The sequence below is a fragment of the Agelaius tricolor genome, unplaced genomic scaffold (genome assembly GCF_023055355.1).
Source record: "Agelaius tricolor isolate 1412-34295 unplaced genomic scaffold, bAgeTri1.0.p SCAF_15, whole genome shotgun sequence".
NCBI lineage: Eukaryota > Metazoa > Chordata > Aves > Passeriformes > Icteridae > Agelaius > Agelaius tricolor.
The window spans coordinates 20572265-20597084 of NW_027269275.1; the positions used below are offsets into that span (position 1 = coordinate 20572265).

General features: G+C 54.1%; 1 protein-coding gene across 6 annotated transcripts in view; it reads left to right on the plus strand.

The window, feature by feature from the left end:
• ACSF3 (acyl-CoA synthetase family member 3) overlaps positions 1–24820 on the plus strand; it is a 52938-nt gene that overhangs the window by 22435 nt on the left and 5683 nt on the right. For 3 of the 6 annotated variants that reach the window (XM_071440857.1, XM_071440861.1, XM_071440856.1), the window contains one exon: positions 11916–12042. The exons of the other annotated variants lie outside the window; for them this stretch is intronic. In XM_071440857.1, coding sequence (XP_071296958.1) covers positions 11916–12042 — 127 coding nt within the window. The remainder of the gene's footprint in view (positions 1–11915; positions 12043–24820) is intronic. 6 annotated transcript variants of the gene reach the window in all.

Below are 24820 nucleotides of genomic sequence, written 5' to 3' on the forward strand. Positions count from 1 at the left end.
AGGGCTGTGGCAGAGACACTGCTGGTGTAAGCACTGCTGAGAGGCTCAAGAAAATCTTTTTTTGTCTGAATTATGTGGTGGCAGGTGGAGGAGCCAGCAGGACCACAGGCAGCCCCGTGGGTGGGCTGTGCTCAGGTTGTGTTTTGTGTTCTGATGCTGTAAGAGCTGGATCCACCCCAGACTTGTAAAGCAGCCCAAGGGACAGCTGAGAGGGACCACAGATTGTGGCTTTTATTAAAAAAAAAAAAACCTCTTTGCTGCTCTTTACTCTGTGTCACTGCTGCGGCATGGCCGAGCAGTGGGCAAAGCAGGAGGGTCCCCATGTCCTGTCTTTGTCACTTCCTGGATGTGTGTTATATTTTACAGGTTTGTCCTCTGATCCCAGTTTGCTCTTGGCCTTTTTTTTCCACTTGTGTGGAACTGAGACATGAAATATAACGTGTCCCTTTTAATAATGATCCTCTAATGCTTTTTTCCCCTCAGGGATCCCTGGGCGCTTTACAAATTAGGTCTCAGACACGAGAATCCCCAAAGTGCAGCTCCTTCCAGGATGAAATGTGGATGTTGTTCTACTGAATTATGAGAGGAAAAAATATGGAATGTTATTTTTTCTGCTCAATACTCTTTCCCTTTCCTTCTCATTGCACTGAGTGACCAGAGAAGGGGAGCCCAGATGATCTGTGTCTGGTGCTGGAAGCCCACCACCTCCCCAGGGCTTCACAGAGCTGGGGTTCACACAACTCTCCTCTTTCCTCTGGCTTCAGGCTGCTTGGGTTTATACTGGGGGCAGAGGAATTGCCCTTTTTCCTGGTGGTTTCTCACCTGCAGCCCCCAGTGTGGTCCATACCCAGAGCTCACAGTTCTTCCAGGAGCTCCCACCAGTGCTGGCCTTGGCTCCCTGCCCCTTGCTGATGGTTCACTTTCCGTCAGGCTCTCCCCTGGGGACCTTTTGAAAGTTCTGGTGAATTCTCAAGTCATCAGCAGGGGAGGGTGTGGGGAGGTGGTAATTTGCCTCTGGGCGTTGGCTCATGGGTTGGTTCCTCTCTGAAAAGCTGTCCCCATCTCACCCACCATTCCTCTTGTCCCAGTTTAACTGGGAGCTGAAGGGAGAGCAATGGTCCCATCTGTTCAGGCCACCCTAGGAGACAGTGGCTGGCTGGGTACCTCCAGGACATCCACAACATTTCCAGGAGCAGAGCAGAGCCAGCTGCCTCTGTCCCTGGGACTGTCACAAGGTGGGAAAAACAGTCCCCGCTCCCAGCATGTGTTGGCACAGATGGATGCGTGGAGATGCCAGGAGTTTGGGCTTTGTGTGCCCTGGGCACGGAGTGTGACTCTCCCTGGCGTGACCAGGTGGCAGCCGTGGTGACAACACCTCAGCTCCCAGGGATGCTGGAATTCCTGTGCCTCACACCTGCGGTCCCAGGCAGAGCCTCACCTGCTCAGTGCCCGCCCCAGCCGTTGCTGCTGCCACTGTGTGCATCATGCTTGGTTAATAATTCATGTCAGGGGAGACAACGTCAGTGGAATTTATTTAAAACCAGGCGGATCTGACAGTCCGAGCGCTCCTCACGCTCCAGCAGTCCGGGAAAGGCCCGGCTTTGTTAAAACCAGCTCCTCCACAGTACAGGGGCTGGCCCAGGCATGGGGTGAGCTGGCTGGTGTCACCCTGCCTGTGCCACCAGATAACCCCCTGGCCTTTCCCTTGCCTCCGGTGAGAAGGATGAACAAATCCTTCCTCGCCTTCCTTGCAGGAGGGCTCTGAGCTTTATAGTGGTTAAAGGCTGGAAGAGACTGAGGGGAGACCTCAGGGGTCTTCAATGTCCTCAGGAGGGGCAGCAGAGGGGCAGGTACTGATCTCTTCCTTCTGGTGAGCAGGGACAGGACCCAGGGAATGGCTGGAGCTGTGTCAGGAGAGGTTTAGGTTGGATATCAGGAAAGTTTCTTCCCCCAGAGGGTGCTGGGCACTGCCCAGGCTCCCCAGGGAATGGTCCCGGCCCCAAAGCTGCCAGAGCTCCAGGAGAGTTTGGACAATGCTCTCAGGGAGGCCCAGGGTGGGATTGCTGGGGGGTCTGTGCAGGATTGGTTGGATTGATGACCCTTGTGGGTCCCTCCCAGCTCAGGATTTCTGTGATTCCATGATTCAAGCACCCCATGGGGATGATCCAGGGGGATGCTGAGCACCCCAGCAGGAGCTGGGCTCTGAGCCATCTCTCCTCCCCAGGCTCCTGCGAGCAGGTGATGTCTGTGCCGGGGCTGAGACACCGTCAGGGCCATCTGCGAGGCGTTCCCAGCTGGGCTGTGCGTGCAGAGCCCTCCCGACAGCGAGCAGGGAGCGCTGCCCTTGCCAGGGGAGTGTGTGCGGAGCCCCGCGGGGTCAGCGCCTTCCCCGCCCGCCTTGGGCTGGGCTCCTGCTCCTGCCCCACCTCTGCCGGCGCTCCCAGAGCTGTTCCTTCCCCACCGACACCGTCTGCCCCTTTCCTCTGTGCCGGCGCCCTTTGGACATGTGCGATCCAAACAGGAGCAGGAGGAGGAGGAGGAGGAGGAGGCAGCCTGTGGGTGGCAGGAGCAGGGAGCTGGGGAGCGTTCCTGCTCTGCCATCCGGTAACTGCCTGAGCTTGCAGCAGGGGACCGCTGCAATTTGCAAAGCTGGTTCCTGGCACACCCTGAAGATCAATAATCTACTTAGCTGAAAGTTTGCTGGATCTCTGTTCTGCCCTGCATTTTCTCCCGTCCCTTGATTGGAGATTTCTTTTGGATTCCTTTCCTTCAGTCCTTCAGTCTCCTCTCAGGAACCCTGTGCTCTGTTCATCCCATTTTCTCAGGGTTTCAGCCTGTCCTGTGCTGCTTCCTTCGGGTGTTGTGCACCTGGGGCTGCCCACAGCCACACGAGATGCTTCAGCCTGAGACATCCTCTCTGCTCCAACCTGCCACATCCCCTCACTGCTCCAACCTGCCACATCCCCTCACTGGTCCAACCTGCCACATCCCCTCACTGCCACATCCCCTCACTGCCACATCCCCTCACTGCTCTGGCCGGGGTGTGCAGCAGCCTGGGGACCCCTGTGACAGGCCAGTGAGGGCAGGAGGTGGCAGTGCCATCGGAGTCACAGCCCTGACTGTGTCCCCACCTCCAGCCTGTGCAGGAGTGGGGGATGCAGAGCTGTCCCCTGGAGAGATGCTGCTCTGGGAGCCCTGGGAGAAGAAATACTTCTCCTCCAGCATCACTGGGAGAGCAGAACTGTGGAAGTGGGTGTGAGGGACAGCACAGCTTTGCCTGCCCTGAGTCATCCCACATCCTGGAGCCACTGGCATCCAGAGCAGTTCTCAGCTTCCTTCCCACCTTCCTTAGGCAGCCGCCTGCTGGGCCCATCTGACCCTTCAGGCTCAGTAATCCTTACCCACAGCCCGGGGTGCTTCTCCCCGTGGGGTGCTTTCCCCTGGATTTTTGGCAGCTCTCCCTGTGGCTGTGGCGCCCAGGAAAGGGTTACAGCTCTCCAGCTCTGAACGTTTCAGTTTGCTTTGTTCAGTGCAATGCATATTTCATACGCTCAGCTTCCCAGCTGGCAGAGGCCTGGAAACCCTGCAAGCTGTCGGGTATTGTCTCTCTCCTTCTCCCCTTGTTTGTTTGTTGGCTTTTTCGGGTTGTCATTTTTGTTGGATTTCTCTTTTTTTTTTTTTTTTTTCTTTTTCATCTTTCCCAAATTGCTCTCTCTCACCAAAGCCCAGCGCTGGTGCTGACAATGGGGGGCTATCAATAGCTAAATGGCTTCCCAGCTGTAGCCGAGGCAGGGCTGCAGCCAGGGCTTTCATGGCCAGCAATTTCCTCGCCGAGGCTGCAGAGGGAGCGTGGGGCCGGGCGGCTGGCAGGAGCTGGCAGCAGGAGGACGCTGTGCCACGGGCTTCCCCCCCTTCCAAGGGCTGTCATTATCTGGTTTATCCATATGCAAGCTGTCGTGCTGGACGGGAGCGGGCTCGGCTGCGGCCGTCCCTCCCTCCCGACGGCCACCAGCATCTCTGTCCCCTCCTCCCCGTGCCCCCCGTGGCTGTGCCATCTGCTCCCAGCTCTCTGCTGCTTGCCAGCACCTCGGCGGGGCTGGGGGCAGCTGCCTCTGTCCCCCGTGGCTGTGAGCGCAGCTCTTGGCTGTTGATGTCCCTGTGGAGGGGACCAGGAGGGGCTCCACCTCACTCTGTTCATCCCAGATCTCTTCAGAGCCCCTGGGGTGGTGCCCACTGAGCTGCCAGGGTTGTCCTGGAGGACCGGGCACCCCATGGATGGTGTGGGTCAGGGTTCTTGGGTGTTCCTGTGGGATTCTCCTCACCCATCCGGGTATCCCAGAGCAGCTGGTGAGGCTGGAGCTGCTCTTCTGCAGAGGCCAGAGATGGGCACGTGCCCCCTGTGCCTGGCACTGCTGGCAATGGCCAGGTAAGGACAGGGTGTGACACCTGCCTGGGCAGTCCTGTCTCTGCCTGTCCCAGAGGAACAACTGAAGGAACACTTGGATTGTTCCTGTCTCTCCCATTCAGACCTCAGCCTAGAGCTGTTCATTCCTTGTGCTCAGTGCTCCTGCACTTCCAGAGCAGCTCTCCTCCAGTTTTTCACTGCTTTTCCTGTCCCTGCTCCATCCCATCCTCATGTATTGGTACCTGGATGGTGAGCTTTACCTCCAGCATCCCCCTTCCATCTCCCATGAGGAGCTTTCCCTCAGCTCCATCACCCCTTCCATCAGGCAGTGTGGGGAATGTGTTATTGAAGGCAGTCTGGATTAGATCTGCAGCTTTTCTTCTCTCTTCAACCCCAACCCTCAGGATTTCTGGCACAATCCACCTTTGATAAAAACACTCTGCATTTATTCCCATTTTCCATTTGCCTCAGCTCCTTCCAAAGCCCTCTCAGTGCTGGACACTGCACTTGTGTGTGTTCCAGTTATCTTTTTTTTTTTTTTTTTGCCATATTTCTCTCATCTCCTCAGGATCCTGTTTTGTGTCCTGACCAAGTAATTCAAGAGTCTCCACTTTGTTGCCCAGGCTGCTTTTGTTCCTGTATAAACATTTTAGCTGCTTCTCATTGATCACATGCTGTTCCTTACTCAACTCAGGCATTGATTCCATTCTCAGATGTATTTATATCTCCTTCCTTCTTTCTGTCTGCCCTCTGGTTTGGGTTTTATTTTTAATTTGTGGCCATAGCTCTGTTTTATTTCTTCCTGGTAGTAAAATAGAGGCAGAGGTTGCAGTAGCATCATGTCCCCTCGTTTCTCAGCTGAAAACTCCTCCCATCCCAGGGACAGCCTCAATTCCAGGAGAGTATTTCCTTGCACATGGAAGTTGAATCCATCTGTCAAGAGGAACCCTTTTCCCACAGGAATTTCCTTTGAGCTCACCTTTGCCACAGCACCCTCAGGACCTCTGTGAATCTCTTTGCTGTTGTTTTGTTCTTCCATAGCATCCCAGACTGATTTGGGTGGGAAGGATGAAGCTCGTCTTGTTCATGGGACACCCTCCACTAGAACATTGCTGTTTGCAGCTGAGGGAGGGTTTGGGGTGTTTGTGGAAGAGCCCTGGGCGTGCTGGGCAGGTGCTGAAGGAGGAGGAGCTGTCTCAGTGCCAGGGCTCTTGCAGGGGATGGCTCAGCAAAGGGAGAAGCCAGAGGCTGTGGGCAGTGTTTGTGCAGTCACAGCTCATCACAGCCCCCAGACTGCACTTTTGGGGAAGGCTGAAGGAAACCAAGCCAAAGGTGGGGGGCCATTAATGGAGTCCTTGCCTGGTCCTCTGCCTGCCCCAGAATCAGCTGAGGGCACAGCAGGAGCCTTCCCCAAGGGGGAGAGCAGGGGCAGTGGGAAGATGTGCTGACATCTCACCTCGTTCTTTATCCCAGGGAGCCTGCAAACCACAGGGATGAGAACAGCAGCATGGAGAGCTGCTGGCATCTCTGCAACAGCGTTACACATTTAATTTATGGTGTTAATATAGATCAAGAACTTCTGTGTCCATGCAACAACTTGGGGAGGGCTGACCTTTCCCAAACTTGGCTTGTTTTCTGTCGTGCTTTTGGGATCATCTGGAGCTGATCAGGCTGGTAACCTAAAAAATCAGTATTGCCTAAAAATATAGACAATCACTTTTGTTTTCAGTGGAGCAACATTTGCTGTAAGTAGAGGGTTGGGTTGTTTGAAAATAAGTTTCAGTGTTCCAGCTCCACTGTGCACCAGCCTTGCTTTTAAATTTATAACTCTCCAAAATGAAAAGTAAATGGATTGTGTTATTCCCAGCCCTTTTATAAAAGTTAACATTGCAAAAACAGATGTGAAATGTGGCCTCGCAGATTACAGCCTGAGCTTGGGGTTTTTAGGTTGGGGTTTTATTTTTTCCTGACTCTCTCTGTGCTGTGTCCCTGAGGAGCAGAAGTCTGCCTTTTTCCAGCAGGAGGAAAATTGTTCTGTGTCTAAATTGCCTCCTGCCAGGCTTGTGTGGATGCTGCAGGACACGGAGCTCCAAGGAACCATAATGCCTTTACAAAACCAGGCAACTTAGCAGGGAATTTTTAATTAGGAATGTGCAGGAAAGTTCAGATTGCCTGGGAATTTGGTAATGCTCTAACACACCTCCCAGTCCTAGGACATCCATTGCAGTGTGGCCCTGGGAGATGGTGATTATGGGCACTGGCAAGCAGGTTTTATCTGCAGCTTCCTGCAGGAGGCAGGTGAGCACGTCCTCACCTCCCACACCAGGCCTGGCTGTGCTGGCATCTCCAAAAGCAGAGTCTGGGCCAGGCCTGGAGCTGCCCTGCTCTCTGCAGGTCACAGGGGCTGAGCTGTTGGATGCTGTGTTCAGCCTGGAGCAAAGGAGGCTCAGGGGGCCCTTGTGGCTCTGCACAGCTCCTGCCAGGAGGGGACAGCCACAGGGGCTGGGCTCTGCTCCAGGGAACAGGGACAGGAGGAAAGGGAACAGCCTCAGGGCAGGCTCAGGGTGGACATCAGGAAGAATTTTGTCATGGAAAGGGTGTCAGGTATTGGCAGGGGCTGCCCAGGGAGGTTTGGAGTCCCCATCCCTGGAGGTGTCCAAGGAGCACCTGGAGGTGGCACTCAGTGCTGGGGACAAAGTGGGCACTGGGCACAGATTGGACTCAGTGATCCTGAGGCTCTTTTCCAGCCTCAGTGATCCTGGGATTCTGGGACAAGGCTCTGGGCCACCAAAGCCTTGCAGGGGTGATGGAGGGGACAGGGAGGTGTCTGGAGGGGCTGGTGCAGTTAAGGTCCAGCAGAGGAGTGGAGAGCCTGACTTGTGGTGCAGGACAGAGCTGGAGCAGTCCTTCAGGCTTTGTTGTATCATTTCCTGTGCTCTGATATGTTAAAAAAGCCCAACAAACACCAGGAAGAAGTGACTTCTCTGGCAGAAGAAGTAAAAGGGCTCCGTCACTTCCATAAACCTCACATACATAAATTATTGTCTTCTATTAGTCACTTTAGGGCTCAGTTGCTTAATTATTTTGATCACAGTAATCATTTATTTACAAGGTGGGGAAAAATGCCAAGCACTTCCAAGCTGAGCAGCACAGCAGGGAGGAGGCAGGGCTGCAGAAGCATTTATTTCCTCCCCACAAGTCAAAATGCTTTTGCCTCATGGAGTTATAAGCTCTTTTTTGAGGTCCCTGCTGATCCACAGCCTTTGGTTCTCCCCCAGGAAAGAGGTTCTGCAAAACCAACTTCAGGTCCCTGTGCAGGAGAAGGCTCCAGGGAGAGCTCAGAGCCCCTTCCAGGGCCTAAAGGGGCTCCAGGAGAGCTGGAGAGGGACTGGGGACAAGGGATGGAGGGACAGGACACAGGGAATGGCTTTAAACTGAAATTGGGAAAGCTTAGATGGGATGCCAGGGAGAAATCCTTCTCTGTGAGGGTGCTGAGACCCTGGCACAGGTGCCCAGAGCAGCTGTGGCTGCCCCTGGATCCCTGGCAGTGCCCAAGGCCAGGCTGGATGGGGCTTGGAGCAGCCTGGGATAGGGGAAGGTGTCCCTGCCCATGGTGGGACTGGGTAAACTTTGAAGTCTCTTTAACCCAGACACTTCCATGACTGTGAGTATTTGGGAGGTGAAGGGGAAAGGAGGCATCTGGTAGAGTTTAAGTGGATCTCTCAGAAACCTGTTTGCAGCCTGAAGGTGTTTGGGTTTTCTCCTAAAAGTCCCCAGCCCAAGAACATGCTCTCACCTCCTCAAACCTCACCTTCAAACAAACCTCCCCTTCCAGCTTCTCCTCTGTGTCTCCCACATGTTCCTGCTTAGGAATCCACCGTGCCTCCCCTGCTTCCCAGAGAAGGACAGGCAGCTCTGAGCCTCCCCTAATTCCATGAGATCCATTAGAGCTCGGAGCTGCAGCTCCCGGCGGGGCAGAGACCGCAGGAAACAAACGAACAAACGGCCCCTTTGAACAGACCCAGGGCCCTGTGCCAGCCAGGGATTCCCAGCTCTTTACAAACCACCCTCCTAATAAAGAGGTAAAAGGGGAACGGGGAGAGGGGGAAATATGCATTTTCTAATCACCCAGATTTAGGCCTTCAAAGGATTTATTACAACCTTTTTATTTCCATGCGTGGAAAATGGAATCTTATCTCGTCAGCTGGCTGGTCCAGCTCGACTGGCTTTAGAGGAGGGAGCTCTCTAACAACCTTCAGGGCCACGCTGTGCCTGGCTGTTAAACTTGCTGGAATGCATTAAAATATGGCCCTGGGAGAGGGGGAGATCCATGCACTCAGCAATGTGATGCCTTCAGCAGCTGCTTGTGCCATGGAGCCTTGCTGGAACAACAGGAGCCACCAGGACTGGAGTGAGAGAGGAAACAGCCACCCCAGCTGTGTGCTGCCATCCCTGCTCCCAGAGCCAGCCAGCATGGTGTACCTGGGACTGCAGGGGGATCAGCTTGGAGGAGATGAATGCCATGAGCCTGGAATTGGAGTTGCTGCTGTGGGGGAGCAGTGCTGGGGCTGTTGTCTGTGCCCCTTTGCCATGCTGGGAGCAGAGCTGGGACTGTCTGTGCCCCTGTGCCATGCTGGGAGCAGTGCTGGGACTGTCTGTGCCCCTGTGCCATGCTGGGAGCAGAGCTGGGGCTGTCTGTGCCCCTTTGCCATGCTGGGAGCAGTGCTGGGACTGTCTGTGCCCCTGTGCCATGCTGGGAGCAGAGCTGGGGCTGTCTGTGCCCCTGTGCCACACTGGGAGCAGAGCTGGGGCTCTCTGTGCCCCTGTGCCACACTGGGAGCAGAGCTGGGGCTGTCTGTGCCACACTGGGAGCAGAGCTGGGGCTCTCTGTGCCCCTGTGCCATGCTGGGAGCAGAGCTGGGGCTGTCTGTGCCCCTGTGCCATGCTGGGAGCAGAGCTGGGGCTCTCTGTGCCCCTGTGCCATGCTGGGAGCAGAGCTGGGGCTGTTTGTGCCTCACTGGGAGCAGAGCTGGGGCTGTCTGTGCCCCTGTGCCACACTGGGAGCAGAGATGGGGCTGTCTGTGCCCCTGTGCCATGCTGGGAGCAGAGCTGGTGACACTCTGAGGGCAGCAAGCAAAATCCTATTAAGATAACGTCACGGCCTCTTTGTTTTACTGTGTGCAAGCCAGCCATAACATCATTAAATTACACAACAGGGAGGTGCCTGCTGCCAAGGGGCTCTGCTCGAGATAAGATGTGGGTTGAGCCGCTGCCAAAATTTGAGTTGATATGACAGGAAATTTGGAGCGGGTTCAAGGCTTGATTCACACCAGACATGGCACTGGGCAGGTAAATCAGGGCAGGATTGATCCCTGGGGCTGTGCAGGTACCTGGCACCGTGGAATCCTGGGCAGGATGGGGCTGGAGGGGTTTGTAGCAGACAGATTTACAGCTCTCCTTGTGTTCAGGGCTGACAAGAAGAAGCCAGAGCCTGGCAGGGTGTGTAGGTGAAGTTCGGGGAACTGTTTGCAGGTTCTCAGCTCTGCCATCCCCTCCCCAGCCCTTCTGGGGAGTGGGAAGGAGCCTGAACACCAGGACACTGCTCAGGAAGCTGCTTGTTCTGTGATGCCACAGCTGGAACATCAGGAAAAGGAGCGAGAAGAAAGAGCTGCATCATAAAACTCCACACAGCCTGTAAGGGCCCTGAAAGCAGCCTTGCTGGCCCTTCTGTGTCACCCACCACGTCCCTGCCACTCTTGTCCATGGGGGCTTTGTGTCCCTTGTGCCCTTTGTGCCTGTTGTGCCCTTTTTTGTGCCTCTTTGTGCCCTTTTTTGGCTCCTTTGTGCCCTTTGCTGATGCAAGTGTGGAGTTTTGCTCCAGGCCCTCCAGACCTCATGGACAGTCTGGACTTCAGCTCCATCTTTCAGATCCATGGGGAGAACTCACCCAGCACCATCCCCACCTTGCCATCACTCAGCAAAATCCCTCCCTGGCATCAAGGACTTTTCTTCCCTGCAGCATCTTCCAGGCAGGGAATTGATCCCCAACCAGGCTCAGGAAGCCTGGGCTGTGTGTGCAGAGATCCCCTCGTCACCCCATCCTCCAGGACAGGACATCAGGAAGGAAACACTTTAAAATGATGCCTTGGAAGCAGTTTTCTAAGGGTTTTCCATTAGGGAGGCTTTGTTTCCATCAGAGGCTGCAGAGAGCCCGCCCTGCCCTGGGACTGCCTGGCGCTCCAGCACTGCTATTACAGCTTTCCCTCGTGGCCCTGCTTCTGGCACTGCTGATTTTTGGGGTCCCAGATGGATCCTGGCCATTGCAGCAGCTCAAGTACAAAGTGGCTGGGAAAGGGGCTTGAAATTCCTGTTCCTGAGCTGTTCTGCATGGAGCAGTGTGTCCAGGCACATCCCACAGCACCCTTCCATCCCAGCACTGCCTTTGCACACCTCGGTTGTGGATTTCAACTGACAGAGAATGGGTTTAGATGGGATATTGGGAAGGATTTCCTGGCTGTGAGGGTGAGCAGGCCCTGGCACAGGGTGCCCAGAGCAGCTGTGGCTGCTCCTGGATCCCTGGAAGGGCTCAGAAAGGACCATCCCATTCCCAAGATCATTTCCTGCACATCTGCATGTGTGACCTGTCTCCCAGGAGCTGGAAGTTCCAGGATGGCAATCCTTGTTTTCATGTAACACAGGTGCTCATTCCCAGTGCTTTGGAACATCAAAAGCACCTGGATGAGCCCTTCCACCTGGGCAGAGAGGTCCTGCAGGTGGGCAGGGTGTGGTGGAGCTTGGCCAGGGCTGGAAGAGCCCGTGCTGTGGCTCCTGTGTGTCACCCTGCCTGCTGTGCTGCTGGGCTCTTGGGTTTCTGTGCTGAAATGACCCCCAAGGTATCAGAAAGTCTCTTTTTCCCAGCCCCATGACCAAAGAAGAAGTTGAGATTTGTTGGCTCTGCTTTTCAAGGTTGTTTATTTTCTCTTACCTGTTCCATTCTTTCTCTGACCTGCTGAGATCTGTCCTGCAGGTCGGGTTGTGGCACAGTCCCTGCCCTTGGGGTGGTGTTGGCTTTTTATACTAAAAACTAGGTGTCCTTTATTTACAATAATTTTCCATACCTATCCCCTATGTTAGACAGTCTGTCTCTCCTCTAAACCAATCCAAAAGTGTCACCATCACAGCAGAACATGGAGGACAAGAAGAAGAAGGACAGGACATGCCCAGATTCCTCCATTTTGCCTCTTGAACCCCCATTCTAAAACCCCAAAATTCTACTTTTTCACCCTGTGACAAATTAACTATCATTCTACTCAAACTCTTGTGGCTTGTAACTCCTCACACAAAGTTGGGAATTGTTTCCATGGGCTACAATGGAAGGCACAGGTGTCTGTGCCTCTGTGCCAAGGTCTCTGAGCCCCTGCCAGGGTCTCGGGTCACCCAGGGCAGCCAGAGCAATGTGACACTGGGGGCCAGGTGCCAGGGAGCTGCACTGACTGTGTGCCTGTCCTAGGTGACCCCGGGCCTGGAGGGACAGGAGGGGGAGCTGCAGGTGAAGGGCCCCTCGGTGTTCCGCGAGTACTGGAACAGGGCCAAGGAGAGCGCGGACGCCTTCACGCCCGACGGATGGTTCCGGACAGGTATGGGAACAGTGCCCCTGGCACAGGGACAGGACGGCAGCTCTGCCTGCCTGTGAGGGCTGGGAGCTGGGAGTGCAGGCTGATGTGCTTCCATGCTGCCTCAGGAAGGGGCTTTGCCTGCCTTGGCCATGGTGAGTCACTGAGTGATGGGGGGTGTTTGGGGTCCTTTGCCCCTAAGCGTGAAATACCACTGCTTAATGTTTTCCTGGGAATTCAGCTTTGCAGACAGGTGGGATTTGTCTCAATTTACGCAGGGATTGTGTCACAGAATCATTAACTACCAACTAGAGCCCCCTGAGAGGAGGGTGCAGCCAGGTGGGGGTTGGGCTCCACTTCCAGGCTACCAGTGATTAGAGGAAATGGCCTCAAGCTGTGCCAGGGGAGGCTCAGGTTGGATATCAGCAGGAATTTCATAATGGAAAGGGTTGTTCCTCCCTGGCAGGGGCTGCCCAGGGAGGTGCTGGAGTCCCCATCCCTGGAGATGTCCAAGGAACAGCTGGATGTGGCACTCAGTGCTCTGGGCTGGGTGACACAGTGGGAATCAGTCACAGGTTGGACTTGGTGACCTCGGAGGTCTTTTCCAACCTCAGTGATTCTGGGATTCTCTGATTTCCCCATTCCACCCACAGCTCTGATTTCCCCGTTCCCCTCTTTACTGTGTGTTAGCAGTGCTGTGGTGGCAGGAGTCGGGCTGGATTTCTGATGCCTTCTGTGTAACCTGATTTATTGCTGGTTCCTGAAGAAGCTGTGATTTATTCTAATTGTTCTCCCGAAGCAGAGCTCACTCTGCCAGCAGTGTCACCGCGAGTCCCCAGGCCAGGCGGGCGCCGCGGGCTGGGACCGGAGCATCACCAGCCCTCACGTGGGGTGCAGGGCAATCAGCTTCAAAAATTTTTTTAGTCAACACTCCTGATGAATATTTCAGCTGCAAAGGAATAGCGTGCATTAATTATTGCAAAGAGATGTCTTTAGGAGAAAATGATTTTGAAATTCAGTTTAATTTCATTGTAATGCGCCGCAAACAGGAAGGGAGTATGTGTGTTTAATTGGCTCTCGGGGGTAAGGCCGGGAAGATGGCATGCCTTTGTCACAGGCCATTAGTGATACAGACTGCATAATGAGGGACTACAATCAGCTCACAGCTGCCGGCTCCTACGGGGAGAGAATGATATTAAATAGAAATCAGTATAAATTAAACTTAACCCTTTCGCCAACCGAGCAAAGCTCAGAGCTGGAAACAAGGGAGGGGAGCAGTGGCAGGAGTGGGGGGTTCAGGGTGAGTCAAGGGGAGCTTGGACAATCCCCCCAGCAGCCAGGTGACCTCCCTGATGTGCCCCTTCCCTCGGGTGGGAGGTTTGAACTCCCTTCCCCATCCCTACCCCCACTCTGCCTTCCTTACCTTCCTTCCCTCTCCTGCTCCATCTCTCATGGATATCAGGTCAGTGGGACTGGGTTTTTCCCAAGCCTCATTTATCCAGCAGTGCCAGGAGCAATGCCATGGCCCCATCCTCACCCTGCCTGCCCCAGCCTCATCAGCAGCCTCTGGAGATCACTCAGAGGTGGCAAATGTCCTGTGGTGGTAAAAAACCCTTGAGGGAATGAAAGGGATTGTGTCCTGTCATAGGGATTGGATCTGGAGGGTGAATTATCCCCATTAAGCACAAACTGGTTACCCTGGAGCCAAAACCATACTGACAGGATCCAACAGAGGTGAATCCAGGCTGTAATTCCCTGTACCTGACACTTCCAGGTCATCCAGGTGAGTGTTTTACAGGTGAGGCTGAATGGCAGCACAAGGTGATCCCAAAACCCCAGCCATGGCTTTCCTGACTCTGTGCCAGCCTTCTGCTCACTGCTGACCCTTGTGGTGTCCCCACCAGTGACCTGCAGGCTGAAGGTGGTGGCCAGGTCCCTCAGGGCTGGAGTTTCACAGAATTATGGAGTGAATTGGATGGGAAGAGACCTTTAAGCTCAGCCTGTCCCATGAACAAGGACACTTTCCACCAGACCAGGTTGCTCTGAGTCCTGCCCAAAAAAAAATGGGGAAAGAAACCAGTGACTTTGATGAATTCAAGATCATGGCTCTTCTGAGAAGCCTCTGAACTCTTGGTGGTGCAGAAGGGATGTGCTGTTGCTCCCATCCTCTTTATTCCCTGGGATTTGTGCTGCTGTTCTGCTGATCCCTCCATCTCTCATTTCCATCCGAGTGAATTTGATTATTTTTATTGTATTAACGCTGTTGACAGAGCTGCTTAGATCAAAGTCCCCTCCAGCCATTTCCAGGGAGACTGCTGGGTTTCCACCTGCTGTCATACATCCAAGTGGCACTGAGCCCTCAGAGGCCGAGCTGAGCCCAGAGGAAAAATGCCTGTGGGCATCTGGCTGCTGTCCCTGCTGAGCCTGCCCAGCTCCTGCCAGCTGTGCCAGGCCCTGCCAGGTGAGAGGCAGCCTCCAAACCCTCACCTGCTCCTGAGAGGGGAGGAGAGGGGAAAAGAGGGAAGGAAGAGGTTTTTTAGGATGAGGCCCTGGCACAGGGTGCCCAGAGAAGCTGTGGCTGCCCCTGGATCCCTGGAAGTGTCCAAGGTCAGGTTTTGGAGTGTCCTGTAAGGTTTCAGGGACACTCCAAAAGTAACGTGTCCCTGCCCATGGCAGGGGGTGGCACTGGGCGGTCTTTAGGGTCCCTTCCAGCCCAAACCATTCCATGATCCTGTGAGCAAAATCAAACCTTGGGACCTGGAGGAAAGCAGCAAAGAAACAGCAGCTTCTGTGGTCATCCATCCATCCATCCATCCATCCATCCATCCATCCATCCATCATCCATCCATCCCTCTTCCATCCATCATCCATCCGTCCGTCCATCCATCCCTCCATCATCCATCCATCCATCCATCCATCATCCATCCGTCCATCCATCCATCCATCCATCCCTCCATCATCCATCCATCCATCCATCCATCCCTCTTCCATCCCTCCATCATCCATCCCTCATCCATCCATCATCCATCCATCCATCATCCATCCATCCATCCATCCATCCATCCATCCATCCATCCATCCTCCATCCATCATCTATCCATCCATCATCCATCCATCCATCCATCCATCATCCATCCATCCCTCCATCCATCCATCCATCCATCCATCCATCCGTCCGTCCATCCATCCATCCATCCCTCCCAGCCTTGCCATGCCCACCTTGGCCAGGCCCTGGCACTGTCAGGCTCTGTTGTCCCTGCCCAGGAGGCAGCAGGTGGCTTTGGAAGCACCAGGAGGGTTTGGGAGCATGGTGGGTGCCCAGCGTGGTGCCCACCATAGTGCCCAGCACTGCCCCTCTCCCCACATCCCCCTGCCCACCCAGGTTTCTCCAGAGGAATCTGCCAATCCAGCCGTGCTCCCGGGCAGCCACACGGCCTGAGAGCAGCCTGCTCCCCCAGGGAAGGGCAGCTTCCATTCACATTTGCCCAGAGATCCAGAAAATTAGAATCTGGTGTATTCAGGGAGATTTATTTTCAATTACAGGTTAAGGCTGAGACATGAAATAGCACCGGGTTTGAAAGTAGTGCATAAATCCTGCAACAAATCCATGTATCCCTGCTCCATATAATAAGATTTTATTGATTGCTATATTGTATCTGTCAGAATAAAACTCTCTTAATGCATGCATCAGGATGGAGAAGATAGAGAGCTTGTTGGGAGTAGAATCTGATTCAAGAATCAATGCACTTTGATTAATATGTCGTTAAGAAAGTAAGAGTTATTTAACTTGTTTGATGCACATTGCAGAATGATGACTCATATCTTTTAAATTTCTTTCTTTGAGCTGCATTTAAAAAACCCCCACAACCTTGGAGCTGTTTTTCACATTGTTACATCTAGGTTTATCAGTGATTTTTGCTGGCTCCTTCTGCCCAGCTCACAAATGCCCCTGAACCCTATCAGTAATAAATCCTATGGCCCAAACCACTTCTCATATCTGTTGTTAAGGCTTTATAGGGAGAACAGAGTGGACCTGGTGTTTCTTTATTCCTTCTGGATGTTCTGCAGTGAAGGAGGAACTCCAGGGAAAACAAAACAAACAAACAAAAACCCCAACAACAAAAAGAAGTTGTTTTTCCACTGTGATTACAAATCCAAGCACCAAGGACAAGCCCTGGCTTAGCTGGGAACATCCCACTCAGCACTGAATTCCCAGCTGGCTCCAAAAAGGGAACATGCTCTTGCTGCAGCCATGAGTCCCAGGCCAGGGGATGATCCCAGTGACTCTGACTGGTTTCTGTGACCTCCTGCTGTCTCTGTGGCATTTTTAGACTGAGCTCTCCAGTCTCATTTTCAGACTGAGCTGACACCAGCTGCAGATCCTTGCTGTTCCCAGCCCTGGCCTCTGCAGATTCCACAGAATCATGGAATAGTTTGGGTGAGGGAGGACCTTTCAAGGCCATCAAGCCCAACCCTCCCAATCATGACTGAGCAGCAGGAGGGGCTGAGGGAGCTGGGAAGGGGCTCAGCCTGGAGAAAAGGGGGATCAGGGGGGACCTTGTGGCTCTGCACAGCTCCTGCCAGGAGGGAACAGCCAGGGGGGGAAACAAGGGACAGGATGAGACAAAATGGCCTTAGAGAAGGTTTAGGGTGGAGATGGGGGAAAATTTCTTCATGGAAAGGGCAGTGGTGGAGTCCCCATCCCTGAAAGCGTTGAAAAAACATGGATGTGACACTTGGGGACATGGTCAGGGGTGACCATGGTGGTGCTGCAGGGCTGATGGTTGGACTTGATGATCTTAAAGATCTTTCCCAGCTAATTCCATGATTCTGTGATTTCCACCCCCTCTGGTGGGAAAGGCAAAGCCTCCTGCAGTTCCCAGCCCAGAGGAATGTGCTGTTTGTAGGAAAGGCCCTGGGCAGGTCACCCTTGGCCAGGCACAGCTCCTGCCTGCTCTGGGGCTGTGCCCTAAGGAGAAGGAGCAGGGTGCAGCCCCATCCCTCTGGCACAGGCTTTTCCCCATGCTTGGCTGTCCCCAGGGAGCAGCAGGTGTTTCCCTGCCAGGGCAATTGCTCACATCCGTGGGTGGAGCACAGACACCTGAAAGAGAAAATACTTGAGGCTGATCAAGGCAGATTATAAATAGAAATGCATCTAATTAGCATCTTAATCTGCAGGTTTTCTGTTTGTTTGCAGTGGCTTTCCTACTCACAAATCCAGCTAATGCAAATTCTATTTTTACAGAAATGATTCCTTAATTGCAATGTGCTGGAATGATGTGAGATCCCAGCGGATGGAGCAGGGGCTCCTGCCTGGAGCAGCTCCTTGTGGGGCCTGGCAGGGATCAGCTCTGGGGTGGGGCAGGATGGCAGCACTCAGCTGCTGCCTTTGGGACCCTCCTTCCCATAGATGCCATGGAAGGACACCCCCAAAAATGCCAGGTGGACCCCAAGCACGCTGCTGTAGGAAGGAGCAGGAGCCAGAGCAGGCATGTGCTGGGCTCCCTTTTCCACCCAGCCCAAATTTAAGAAGTGTTTCTAAAATTAAAAACATAAAGATGGAATATTTTCTGGTATATCAGCCTTTATCACCCCCAGAGGTTCCTTACACACACACTCAGAGCACTTTGGAGAGAGAATTCCCTTTTTTGCTTCCTGCCTGAGTATTTATTCCTTCTCCTTGAGGATTCAATATTTCCAGGGTATTTCCATTATAGTATTTCCATTTCATTTGCCTGGCTACTGGAAGCCTTGGGGTCACCAGGACATGGGTAGGGTGGAACGAGATGAGCTTTAAGGTCCCTTCCAACCCAAAGCATTCTGTGATTCCCTGATTCTGTGATTCTGTTTCCCTGACTGCTGGTGAAACTGATGTTTTCAGCAGTTCAGAGTGACTTGGGATTTTTGTAGCTGTAAATGAGAGCAGCTTTTGGCACAGGATTTGTTTACTCTCTAAAGCTCTGCTCTCGTCGTATCAAACATCTTGGATGCCAACCCTTCCCTTCTTTGAGAACCTCTGCTGCACTGAGGCTCCTTTCCAGAGGCATGGAGCAATTGCTCCCCAGCTGAGAGTCAGTGGGAACAGCAGGCACCTGCAGCTCCAAAATCCAGGCTCTTCCCTTTTGTTCTCTGGCTGCTTTTACCCCTCGAGCTCTGCTGCAGCAGTGCTGCTCTCACAGCCTGGAGGGAGAGCCTGGAACCAGCCCCTCACTGCTGGCAATCATTCCTCCCATCCCATCTTATTCAATTCCATCCCATTTCAGGGATTAAGGAAGGAATTGTTCCCTGGGAGGGTGGGCAGGCCCTGGCACTGGTGCCCAGAGCAGCTGTGGCTGCCCCTGGATCCCTGGCAGTGCCCAAGGCCAGGCCCCAGGACACTGCATGGAAAAGAAGAGGTGATTCTGCCTTTTGCTAAGGTTTGATTGTCCCTCAGGGGCTGCAGGGAGCACAGGGATCTGCTCTAATGGTTTTATTATTACCATTATTATTTTTTGTTACCACACTCTCCAAAGCTCCACCAGCCACATGCAGCCACACCTTGGAGCATTGACTTATTTATTACTCTTTGAGTTTTCTTTTTCTTCTCCTTGTCTGCAGGGATTTCCATAAATATTTAAATGCTAATGTGAAAAAAAAAAAAAGAAGTGTTTTTCATTTCTACTTACCCATTTTCTTTTCTGGCTGGTCCTCTGGGCAAACCCATCTGCAGCAATTCAGGCTGGAGGAGCAGGGGGGTCCCTGCTCAGCCTGCTTGTGTCATATCAGTCACCCCTGAGTTCGTGCTAGTGAGAACTGAACCTCCAAACTCTTGGCTGCCTGCTTTGCAAAACCTTCCAGGTCTGCCTGCTTTATCCACTGCTTTCCATTGGAGCAGGACATGCAGCCTGGGGAGTGTTCATCTGCTCCTGCCCTCCACTTCTGAGGCCTTGGAGAGGCTCCTGGGCATGCTGAGCTGAAGAAATGACATAAAAATGAGGAGCAGCACCTCTGCCAGGGCAGGCAGGATCTGAGGCTCTGCCAGGCTTTGCCAAGGCTGAGTTTCCATTTGGTGCTGTCCTGTCCTGGCTGGATGCCCAGGACTGGGCTGGCACAGGCTGTGTGAGGGTGTCAGTGCCAGCCCAGGCCAAGGCTGGAGCAGGGACCATCTGCAGCAAGCCCTGAGGCCCCAGAACAGGACAGACACGGCTCTTTGTACTTGGTAGGCAAACCTGCTGCCCAGTGGGATGTGTTGGGAAGTCTGGCTTGCAGGGGATGGGAGAGGGATGGGCTGGAGAAGGGATGGGAGAGGGATGGATTGGAGAAGGGATGGGAGAGGGATCGGTTGGAGAAGGGGTGCAGTGGATGCTGCTTTCCCTGCCCCTGGGGGATCCTGAGTGCAGACACAGTGCAGTGGGACAGTGACACCACAGGGTGATGCCCAAACACTGCCCTGCCTTCTTCCCTGCGCTCAGAGAAGGAGAAGAATCCTCTTGGGAGCAGGGAGAGCTCTGTGTGGTGGAATGAGCCCACTCACAGGAGCCAGGATGGGGTTGTGGAGGGGGAATGTGGGTGGTGAAGGAATAGGAGGTGCAGACAAGCCAGGAGGGTCAGTGGGCATCAGCCTGACTTCTCACCCTGCTGAGGGGTGCAGTAAATGTGAGGAGCCTTTGGAAAATACCCGTGTGAGGGGAAGGAATCTCTGACAGATCAGCCAAGACAAGGGGCAGCTGCACTCAGGGCAGGGCCCCAAGTCCCTGTGTCCCCTGGCTGGAAGCAGGGTGGGCAGAGCTCAGCTCAGGCTTGACTCAGGCTTGTCTTACCTGCTCCTTTCCCCTGCAGGTACCTGAGCTGCTGCCAGCTCTCCTGGCACTGCTCCATGTCCCACGCAGCCACACAGCATGGGGAGGAGAGCCTTATTAGCACAGCTCTTTGTGACATGCCCTTGAGTGATTTATTTTTTTTCCAGGTGTAAATGCCAGGGGAGGCTGTTCCAGTGCTTCCCATTCTTTCATCTCAGCAGGGTTTTGCCCTTTCTCCCAGCGTGGCTCTGACAGCAGGCTCAGAGCTGCTGCCTGTGGAATACAAAGTTCCGTGGTAGAGAGCATGACAGGAATTCATTCCAGCCTGGGCCTTGCTTTTTTTTTTTTTTGCTTTTTTTTAAAATTTATTTCTGATTTTCTTTTTTCCTCATGCTGGCTGCTCCAGGAGTCTCTGGAGAAGTTTTGAGAGTGGGGAGTCCATTGCTTAACCCCTTTTTCCTGGGAGCAGGCAGCTTGAAGATGACCTAGTGCCTCTCCCAGATTCAATCATGGAATATCCTCAGCTGGAAGGGATGCATTAAGATCATCAAGGTACAAATCCTGGCCTTGCACAGACACTCCAACCATCCCAGCCTGTGTCTGAGAATTGTCCAAACTCTCCTGGAGCTCTGGCAGCTTTGGGGTGGAACCATTCCCTGGGGAGCCTGGGCAGTGCAGGGACCCCTTCCACTGTCCCAGGTGCTCCAAGCCCTGTCCAGCCTGGCCTTGGACACTCCCAGGGATCCAGGGGCAGCCACAGCTGCTCTGGGCACCTGTGCCAGGACCTCACACCCTCACAGGGAAGGATTTCTCTTTGACATCCCATCTAACCATGCCCCCTTTCAGTTTAAAGCCATTCCCTGTGTCCTGTCCCTCCATCCCTTGTCCCCAGTCCCCCTCCAGCTCTCCTGGAGCCCCTTTAGGGGCTCTGAGCTCTCCCTGGAGCTTCTCCTGTCCAGGTCTGCCAGGCTGGCTCCAGAGGGGCTCCAGCCCTGGAGCAGCTCCCTGGCTCCAGCATCTCCTGATCCTGGCACTGTGGAGTGCAGCTGGGACCTGCCTAGAGAGCAGCAGCTCCAGGCTGAGCTCACCTGCCTGTTCCCAGCTCAGGGACAGAGCTGGGGCTGCAGCTGCTGAGCCTCTCCCCTCCCTGGCCGTGGAGGATCTTGGCACACGTTGGGGTTGTGCTGCCAGCCAGGGCTGCCCGTGCCAGGGGAGCAGCTGGATCCAGAGGCAGTGCCAGCCCTTCCCAGTGCCCTGGCTCTGCTGGCAGGGCAGGGACACCAGAAAAGGCTTTGTCCTGCACCCAGGGAGCTGCTGGGGAGGGGGTTTCCTCAGGAATAATTGCTGTGCAATTAATATACATGTGTTTTTTTGAGGAAGTTTCAAACTCTCCCCCCTCAGGAGCCTTTGATGCTTTACTAATGATCATGGGCTGTCCAAACCCACCGTGCTCTGCAGAGGGAGCTCAGAGCAGCCCCAGTGCCTTTGGACAGGGCCTCCTGTGAGCCCAAGGAAGGCATTGCTGGCCCAGGTGACCTGGTGAGGGTGGGTGGAGTCAGGTGTCCCCAGGAGTCACTCCAGGGTTGTGACACACTCCAGAGGGAGCAGTGAGCTGGACCCTCACCCTCCTGGTCTGAGCAGGGTGGCAAAGGTGGGGAGAAGCAGGAGCTGATGATTTCAGCTGGGTTGGGATTCACAGGAGCTGCTGGGAATGCAGCCTGCTTCCAGGGAATGCCAGTGCTGAAGGGCTGGGGTGGATGGGGATCACTGGGGAGAGGAGACCCAGCCTTTCCCAAGTCTAATTAATGTTAATTAGCTACAATTAGTGCTCGTGACCTCTGTTGGCAGCCAAGATGGCTGACAGCAGGGACAGGCATTCCTCACTTCCACGCAATAAATCAAGCTGAAGGTGCTCAGTTATTCAGCCTATCATTTAACATTTCATTAAAGAGATCTGTGCACATGCATCAGTGCTGCTGGGGCAGCCTCAGCCCCTGCAGGAGCAGGGATGGCTCCCATCAATCCCAGCAGTGCCAGGGAGGCTCTGGATCACTGAGCTGCACCTTCCCCAGCATCTCTCAGGTGCTGGGAACTCACCCAAGCCCAGGATTCCTCCAGAGAGTGACCCACAGTGAGATGTGGCTTGGAGAGAGGTCCCACTTGGAGGATGAGGGGCAATTCCTGAGCTGGGGACAGTCTGGAAGGTCCCTGTGGGAGGCAGGATGTTGCTTCAGCTGGGCCCTGCTTTGCCACAGTCTCTTCTCCCATCTCTTCTCCTAGGGAACAAAAGTCAGCATCTTCCCCTGGTCTCTAACAGCCTTAGAAATTAGGGGAAATCACCCTTTCCTCATGGGAAGGGCTGTCCAGGGCAGCAGTGGAGTCTCCATCCCTACAGGGATTGAAAACCATGAGGATGTGGCACTTGGGGACACGGGCTAGTGCTGGGCAATGGGTGGAATAAACAGTCTGAAGGGCCTTTTTTAAGCTAAATAATTCCATGGTTCTCCTCATGCCAGCGTCATTCCCATGGCACCCTTGGGGCAGGGCTCTGCCTCTCGCTGCTGCAGGGTTTGTGCTTGGGCTGCCCATGCATCCTGTGCCCTCCCTGTGCCAGTGCTGCATGGATGAATGCCCCAGCCAGGCTGGCACACTGTATCAATCTTGTTTAATAGACTGGAAAGCTGCAGGTCGGGGGAGCAGGGTGATGGATTGCACCTTCCCCGAGCCCAGCACCGCTGATATATAATGAAATATTTATGATTTATTCCAGCTAATAAACTGGAGTGAAGTGTGTGATGGATGTGAGCAGATGGGGGATCTGTGCATGCAGTTTTCCTGGCGTGGGGGCAGGGAAAGGTGGATGTCTGTGACGGAGAGGCAGCGCTCGGCCACCCATCCCACAGAGGGGATGGATTATCTAATTCCTATAAAAAGCCTTTAGCACTTGCCTTATAATCATTTATCCACCACACGTGGCCTTTCTCCAGCACAGGAGCCTCTGGGAATGGGAACAAACCATTTCTTTTTGCACTGGGCTTGGGAGCTTGTGCCCAGAGGGATGGGAAGAGAGGCAGAGTGACCACAGGAATGTCACTGCTGTGCCACACTCAGCAGCTTCCCAGCCCCACTGTGGCTCTGCTACCTGCAAAAAAATCCTTCCCAGGGGTTTAGGAGAGTGGTGAGACACTAAACTGCCCTGGAAAGAGCAGGAAAACTTGAAAGCACCTGAGAAATGTGACAGGCACATGGAGCTTGTGGCTGCAGGGGGATCCCAAAACTTGTGAAGGAGCATTCCCATGGTCTGATCTGCAGGCAGGAAAACTCTGCTGAAAGGGATGGAGGAGGATGGAGGAGGATGGAGGAGAACCTTCCTGCCAGCTGCCTCTGAGTGGCCACAGGGACCATCACCAGCCCTGGTGAGCTCCTGCATGTCCCCATCCAGCTGTGGGTGCTGGGGTTGGAGACCTGCTCCTGCCAAATCCTCACCTGGCAAAGGGGGTTTGAGCTCCCACATTTTGGCTCTGCTCTCCCAGAGGTGTGGATCTGCATCAGGGTTCAGGCTCTTCATCACCTGCCTGGGCTGTTGGACCAATCCTACCTGGAAAAGAAATCATAATTCTAATCAGTGAGGTGTGGCTGAGCTCTGCCTCAGCCTGATGGACCAGCAGCATCAGCAAGGATTCCAGGGAAGTGGGAGGCAGGTAGGAGTTAATGCCAGGCCACAGCAAAGATCCAGAGCCTCCTGCCCACTGCTCCTGGTGTGTGAGGCCACTCCTCATCCCATGGGGGCTCCTCCTCATCCCCAGCTGTTCCCTTTCTGCCTGAGTGGTCTCTGGATCAGTGTGCTTGGAGATCCTCTGCTGAAAGGCACCAGAGAAGGGCAAAGACTGATTATTCTGATTATTCCCACTGCCTTCCTGCAAGCTTCCTGGGGTTCTCCAGCTGGGAACTTGCTGGGTCCCCCTCCCCACATGCTGACTTGGTGAGAGCAGCAATTCCAGAGGATTGCAGGAGGGTGAGTGCTCTGCTCTGCTCTTCCCTCTGGAAATGAGGGATCCTCGTGGCAGGAGAGCAGCTGACAGCAGGGAATTCCTCCTGGAATTTGGGAAAAATCCCAAAAAAACCAACATGAAGGCTCCCAGAGGAGCAAGGTGCACTGTGTGGTCTGAAGGAGCTCTGCTGGCTGCCCATGGGTGGCACGTGGTGACTGTCCCCAGAGGAGCTCTCCTGTGTCACCTGGAGGAGTGGCTGTGAGACATTCCTGCTCCCTATCCCCACTCTGAGGAGCACTGGGCTGGGCTCTGCATGGAGCCAAGAGTTTGCAAAAATCAGGAGTGATTCATTAACAGCAAAGAGGTCTAATATTTGAAAGTGCTCCAAGCACATCCTCTGCTGGCAGGGAGGAGCCCCCCAGCATCCCTGGCCCTCCAGGCTGGAGCATTCACTTCTCAGAGCAGGAGGCTGAAATAATCAGCAAAATCATTTGCCTTTCTAAGGGGACATTTGCTGTTTCTTGGTATTTTCTGCTGTGCAGCACTTGGTCTGCTGGAGCTGTGGCAGGCATGGGGGGACATCACAGCTGCAAAGAGCCACATCCCTGGGAAGGATGCTCGTGGAGCAGGCTCTGCTGGTGGCACTGGGCTGTGGGGCTCTGCTTCCAACCTGGCAGGGCTCATCCTCAGATGGGAGGAGCACCCAGCCAAGTCAGAAACATCCCTGCTCTCAGATCAACTGTGTCAGGACAAAAGGATTTCACTCATCTTCCCCTTCCAAGTGGATTCTCTTCTTTGCACCCCACTCAAAGGGCAACACCGACTGCCCTTACAGACCTTTGCAGTCTCCTAGAGCCCGGTACCAACCTGAAATCCCCTGGGAGGCACCTGCCCGGTGCCTCTGGAGCGCTGAGCAGGAAGGAGGAGGTCCCATGGGGTGGGGAGGCAGTCCCAGGAGCCAGGGGAGCCTGGTGACAGTTCTGTGACAGTTCTGTGACAGTTTGTAAATCACAGTGGCACCGCCTGCTCGGG